Below are 6,524 nucleotides of genomic sequence, written 5' to 3'. Positions count from 1 at the left end.
CTACCTATCACCCCTCGCACCGCGCCCCGCCATGCGTTCGCAGGCCATGCGATCGATGCTTTGGCGGCCCTGGGAACTGCGTGTCCCCGTCCATCTGTCTGCACCACCGCCAATCCACATGACATCCCGCTCTCCCACCACGCGAGATCGTCCGGCGTTAGTGCCCTCCAAGTCAAATTCCATTGCGTTCATTTCGGTAAAAATAGGCTAGACGAGGTACCTTATCCGTGCTCGCCCCCCCCTCGGCCCCTCGGTTGGGGGTCATCAGGAGAATGCCACATTCCCCGCATTCACAAAGCCGCACAACCGCACCTTTGCCCGATGGTGGGGGGAGCTGGGGGGGGGACGGCGTCAACCACCGGGAATGACTCGTCATCCTCCATTCTGGAAGACATATTGCCTGCAAGGCCTATTGGATTGTGTTAGCCGAAGAGAGAGGGAGAGGTCGAGAGAGCACACATAGAATCCTATAGAAGCGACCAAGCACAGCAAAAGAAAGAAAAAAACAGGGCAACCACTCACTGCTTTTAGGATGTTGAGCTCGGCGCGCGACTGGTCATAGACCTGCCGATACTCGCTCAGGCTCTCGTGCAGGACGGCCTGCTTGGTGGTGCGCCCGTCGCAAATGGCCTTCATCTTGAGCTCCATCTCCTTGCGCAGGAACGGCTTGCCCAAGCTGGTCTCGAAGCGCATCCGGTCAAACCCCTCGATCAGCGCCACCCCCAGACTGGTCGGGATGAACTCGCGCACGCCGCCCCGGCCTGCACCCGCCCCCCCACGCCCGCCACCCCGTGCGCCGCCGCCGCGACCGCCGCGGCCCCTGCCACGTCCGCGCCCGCCTCCCCTCGCCGCCGCGGGAGCGGCCTCTGGTTCGTCGCCGTCGCCGTCGCCGTTGCCACCACCCCCGCCGCCGCCGCGTTCCACGGTCCTGGCGTACTGGCGCTCCTGGATCTTCTCGATGTGCTCGGCCATGGTGGCATCGGTGCCGATGCCGTTGGCGTCCATGAGGGCGATCAGGTCGGCCTCGGTGAGGTAGCCGGGGGGGCCGGTCTTGCCCTCGGTCGAGCATGGCCTCGGTGGGCTCGAAGCGCTCGCCGACGCGTGTAAGCGCGGCAGCTGGGCGGTGCCGGTCCAGTTCTCGTAGGGGTAGACGTCGAGGTAGTTGCGCGCCAGCACGATGACGCCGTGCGCGTGGAAGGCCTCGTCCCCGTAGGCCACCTCCACGTCGGTGGACCATGCCGGTCGCGTCTTCGGAGCAGCAGGCGAGGAAGCGTCGCGTGACGAGCTCGTAGACGCGCCGCTCGCTGTCGTCGAGCGCCCCGGCCGCGGCGTAGGTGATTGGGTGGATGGGCGGGTGGGCTTTGTCGTCGTGCCGGCCCTGCCGTGGTTGCTGGAAGCCGCCGTCGACGAGGTTCTGCGCGAAGGCGCCCCAGCGGTTGTCTTGGGTTTGTTTGCGCACCAGAGCCCGGAGGTCCATCCCCTTGTCGAAGCGGTCGGTTTCGGTGCGCGGGTAGCTGATGAAGCCCTTGTTGTAGAGTTTCTCGGCCACGGTCATGGCCTGCTGACCCGTCATGCGCAGGAACCGGGTGGCCATCTTTTGCATCTCGACCGTTGTGAGCGGGAGTGGCTTCCATTTTTTGGTGGGCTTCTCCTGGACCTTGGTGACCTTGGCCGTCCTGGCCGCGAGGCATCGCTCGTAGAAGATGACGACCGACATGCGGTCAAACAGCCGGTGTCTGGACCAGTTGAAGTTGACCTTGATGTCGTCCCTCTCGTGCATCATTTTGATTCCCCAGAAGGTCTCGGGGACGAAGTTCTTGACCCGGAAATACCGATCCACGACGAAGCCGAGAGTAGGAAACTGGCAAGACCCTAGAGCAGTTAGGGCAGTGGACAGGTGATCTTCGCGCGTGGCTTGTCTTACCGTAGCTGAGTGTGAGCTTGGACAGAGGCCCTCCTAGGGGGCGGAGGTTGAGGGTCAAGAACCGAGTGAAGGCATACCCTATCCTCAGGTCGAGCTCGATGCGTGCCGACACAGCGTCTACTTGCTTGTCATCAAGGGCAGTGAGCCGTCGGGCGGCGGAATAAAAATGTGACTGCAAAACATGCTTAGCATGGCGGCCGTATTTGTCTCGGATGCGGATGTCGGACTTACGCTCTTTTCGATATTGCTAAACCTTGCCCGCTTGATCTGGATATTGCTGTTGCCTTTTCCTCGCGGCAGACCTGATCTCGCTTTCCGATGTGTTTCACCTTTCTCGATCGCAAATCGGTCCAGATGACAAGCCCATCGGGCGCGTCTCGCTTGATCTTCGATGTTCTTTGCGATAGACTTGTTGTCCTTGCCTTGGGGAGTTAGTATTTCAAGCTAACATAATTTTCATTGTGGTGAAATTCGGGTGTATCTTTACAGGGGGGATGACCGTCAGCACGGGGGCGTCGAAGAGTCGGTCGGGCGGCGGGTACTCCCATTGCTTGTAGTCGGACGGAAATTCAACGGTTGTGAGATGGCCCTTCACGGCGGTCATGGTCACTGAGCAGTGCCCCCACGGTGGCCCAAAGTCATAGTCAAAGGTGTAGTTTTTGATGTAAGTATTGCGGGTGTTGTTCTGAGGCGGCGTCAGTAGGGCATTCCATCTCCTGGGGAAGAAACAAGGATCACTTCACTCCGAGGGAGGGCACTCACTGTTTGGTATTGACCACCGGAAAGATGGCCAGCGACCGCTTTCGAAATAGAAGGCTTCTCGGCGACACAGAGAATGCGCGTCATGGTCGGCGATGGTTTAGCGGCAGCTTTGGAGTGGTAACGAAAGTGTCGGCCTAGCAGCCAAAGCTGGGGAAGTTGTGGTCGGGTGGCCGTCTTATTTATGGTCTTTGTTATTTTCATTTTCCGACAAACTTGCGAGTCGCGGTGAAAGCCCGCCTTAACTTGATTGAGCGAGAAGAGCATCTCCGTGCTCTCCGTGCTGGACTTAAATCATGGACTCCGGGGGGTCCCACAGCACTCCGGGATCCCCAGGAAAGAAAAGGAATGACTGCCCCTACAATGTCCTGGTGAACCTGGAATCTACAATACGGGACTTATTCTCCTAAGGCTAATCATGGCTGCGACCGAGAAACCAGGAAGGCCGTATGTGCTCTTTGGCCTTTATTCTTGGCCAACATCGGCCACAAACGCGTGTTCTGGTCTCGCAGTCAGGTCGCGGTGAAGCCTTGAGGTTTTGAATCCCAATACAGAAATATGCATGCACGAAGGGATTTGCACGGAGTAATTACAGCATATACAGGGACCCACAAGCCTTTTAGGTATCAAAATTACCTACATCAATTACACTTTTCCATTGATGGATTCTCGCGAGTTGCCCCAACAAGCAGCATAGACAAGGGAGACCAAAAGGACTGATTGCAATACTTTATTTGGAGACAACAAGATAAGTAAACTTTAAAAGCTTCGCCGGGCCCATCGGCCGACAATTGCGAGCGCAACGGCCTAACAGCCGAGTTTACACCCTGGAACCGGCCACCGATGCCAAGGTTTACCAAACCGCCATCCGATCGTGGTAGCAATGCAATGACGTTCACACTTGCTGAACCCCCCAAGGCCTTCGACATATAACATCACTAGAAACCACAACTGTCACCCAACCCAAAACTAAATGCTTGTATCTCGGAATCATTATTAGCTTTACATTCGAGATGGCGCTCCCCACCATCCGCACGCTAGAAGATTGCGCCGACTTCTCCATGGCGGTGCGGCCCTTCATTCCGCATCTCTACGGCCTCCCCGCGAAGCTGCTCGACGCCTTCTCGGGGCGAGAGAGCCTGTTGCAGTTGTACACGGAGACGAACCCTCTCGTATCCGGCTTTGCCATCTCTGTGTTCTTAGGTGCCGTGTTCCTTGTCGCGGCCGAAATAAACCGCAACTACTCACAGGTGGACCGGTTCTGGAGTCTCCTGCCGACGCTGTACATCGCGCACTTTGATGTGTGGGCACGTCTGGCCGGGCTACCTTCGCAGCGTGTTGATGCGGCCTTGTTTTGCAGCGCCGTATGGAGTGTGAGTTTGGTTGCGTAGATGATGGGGTGGGTTGGTTTGCTGACCCTGCGGCTTGGACCGTAGATTCGTCTCACCTTCAACTACTGGAGAAAGGGGGGTTACGGTATCGGCCATGAAGACTACCGATGGTAAACAAACAAGCACCTTCAGACGAAAGCACGCACTGACACATCTCAGGGAGGTCATCCGGCAGCATGTCCCCAAAGCCGTGTTCCACGTCTTCAACTGGACTTTCATCTCGTTCATCCAGAGCATCCTGCTCTTCATGATCGCCGCGCCCGTGTACACCATCCTACTCGCATCCACCATCGACCCCGACGTCACCAGCGCCGATATCGCCGCAGCAGCGGTCCAGCTGGGACTAGTGCTCACCGAGTACATCGCTGACGAACAACAATGGGGTAAGCCGAATCCCTCCCCCCGTGGGGAAAAGACGGAGCAGCCCACGCTAACCATCGGCCCCTACCTACCTAACCTAGTCTACCAATCCGCCAAGAAGCAGTACAAAGACACCGGAAAAGTCACCCGCGGCTTCACGCAGGCCGACCTCGACCGGGGCTTCATCACGACCGGGCTCTGGGGGTACAGCCGGCACCCCAACTTCGCGGCCGAGCAGACCATCTGGTTCGTGCTCTACCAGTGGAGCTGCTACGCGAGCAAGACGCTGTACAACTGGGCCGGCGCGGGCCCCGCCTTCCTCGTCCTGCTCTTCCAGGGCTCGACCTGGTTCACCGAGCTCATCACGGCCGGCAAGTACGCCGGGTACCGCGACTACCAGCAGCGCGTGGGCATGTTTGCTCCCTCGGCCCTTTCGGCCTACCGGTCGTCGCCCGCGGCCAGGGTACCCAAGGTCATTCGGACGAGCGAGCTGGAGAAGAAGCTGCGGGAGAAGGAGAAGAACCAGAAGCAGAAGTGAGGGGAGGCGAGGAGGGGAAGGGCAAGCTAAAATAGTTTCCTCAACTAAGCGTTTGTTGTCGTCGGTGGTGGGGTTCGGTTGGTGGATTCGGGTTGGGGCGGGCGTCGCAGAATGTGGCCAACAGTGTTACGTACCCATGTTTGTCGTTGTTTCTTGTGTTGCGGGATGAGTTGTGGGGATGCTCGAAGGCGGCGCAGATTGTCGGCCAAGAAACGGGTGGCAGTCAGATCCTCGGGCAGATCCTCTCGGTGCATGTTGGGAATCTCGGAATCTTATTTATCGGGTCCACCTATCCAGGTAGTGGATCTGTTCGCTACTGGGGTTTGAATGACGTGAAATTTCGAGGGAAAGGGGGAGGATGGTGACGAATTACTTATAAGCTATGTTGTCATCTTAGGTGACTTTTACAGCGTATGCATCATGCATCCGATTGTGCAGCAAGGTTTATGTTAGTGATGGCATCAGCATGCAAGCGTCTCTCGTCACAAATCCAATGTGCCCAACAGGAGGGTGGGGGGCCACAACTGAGAGCTCAGTTTTGAGGCGGTTTGGCGGCAAATGAGAACGTCCCACAGGCCTGGTCTGGACATTCAGCTCCAGCCTCAACAAGGGGCCCCACGCGCTAAGAATGCTCACCTGACCAACCCCCAAATTGCAAATAACGGACGTCTGTTTCAAAGCGTGGGGTTTGTGAAGTGATGCGAAGAAGGCCGGCTGTGGATGAAACGGGGGTCTCGGACTCGAGGGCGCCTCTCAACTGCTCTCACGGCCCCTTTTCAGGCTCTTACAGCTGGCCAAGGGCTGTGGCCGACCGTCAAAAGGCACCGGACGGAACCCCAAACATCCAAGCATGACCCATCGCCCGGCCATTTCGGTGGACCGTAAACCCCATACCCATCCCCACCTGCGGTAATGAAGTTGATCGCTGCGGGAGATGCGTCTTCTCCCCCCCTGGCGGGTCGGCTTCGGGAGAGCTCCCCGTGGCCTGGGCTGGGCCATGTGGTCAGTGTGAGAAATGAGGATAGAAGAGAGGGTCGGCATCAGAACTCAAACGCCGAGGTATATAGTTCGTAGCCCCCCCCTCCCCGAGCGCTAACCTTGTTCCATCCCTTCTTTTTCGGAAGCATCTCCAACTGTGTGTGTGTGTGTGTGTGTGTGTGTCCGCTGAATCATCCTGCTTGTTGCGGCAACTGTCGGGCCTGCTGGACAACGTTAACACAGTTTGATGTCAACCTTCCGCCACCGCTGACGCACGGGGATATCTTGCTCGGAGGAACCTGCCTGCACGTATATTAGACCCGGACAAGGCAACCACAAGAGGAGCTAAGAAGAGTAGCAACTCCGTCCGACTTTCGAACCTTTCCAACTTTTCCACTCACATCCCACCTCACCGTTCTTTCGCCCTCATCGCCCGCTTTCTTCGGAACACTCAGATTCGCCCTCTACCATCTTTGATTAGCACCTTCCCGAATCACCTGGGATAAAACCGCCCTAGGAAAGATCATCACAGAGAGATTAGTTCCAAAGCTTGAATCATTCCCACCCTCTTTAT

General features: G+C 57.5%; 2 protein-coding genes across 2 annotated transcripts; one reads left to right on the top strand and one right to left on the bottom strand.

Moving 5' to 3' along the window:
- On the bottom strand, nt 1-2,770 carry CHGG_05793 (uncharacterized protein; the record flags this gene model as incomplete). Its single annotated transcript, XM_001221887.1, has 7 exons — nt 1-165; nt 523-1,218; nt 1,283-1,872; nt 1,925-2,048; nt 2,156-2,341; nt 2,412-2,609; nt 2,687-2,770. 7 exons carry the CDS (start codon nt 2,768-2,770, stop codon nt 1-3), a joined length of 2,043 nt encoding a protein of 680 aa, XP_001221888.1.
- Nucleotides 2,771-3,696: 926 nt separating this feature from the next.
- CHGG_05792 (uncharacterized protein) lies at nt 3,697-4,972 on the top strand (the record flags this gene model as incomplete). The annotated part of the gene is made up of 3 exons (XM_001221886.1): nt 3,697-4,056; nt 4,120-4,184; nt 4,234-4,972. The coding sequence occupies 3 exons, from the start codon at nt 3,697-3,699 to the stop codon at nt 4,970-4,972; spliced, it is 1,164 nt and encodes a 387-aa protein (XP_001221887.1).
- Between the last annotated feature and the right edge of the window lie 1,552 nt (nt 4,973-6,524).

Source organism: Chaetomium globosum, genomic scaffold (genome assembly GCF_000143365.1).
Source record: "Chaetomium globosum CBS 148.51 scaffold_3 genomic scaffold, whole genome shotgun sequence".
Lineage (NCBI taxonomy): Eukaryota > Fungi > Ascomycota > Sordariomycetes > Sordariales > Chaetomiaceae > Chaetomium > Chaetomium globosum.
This window is presented reverse-complemented; position numbering and strand designations above follow the sequence as displayed.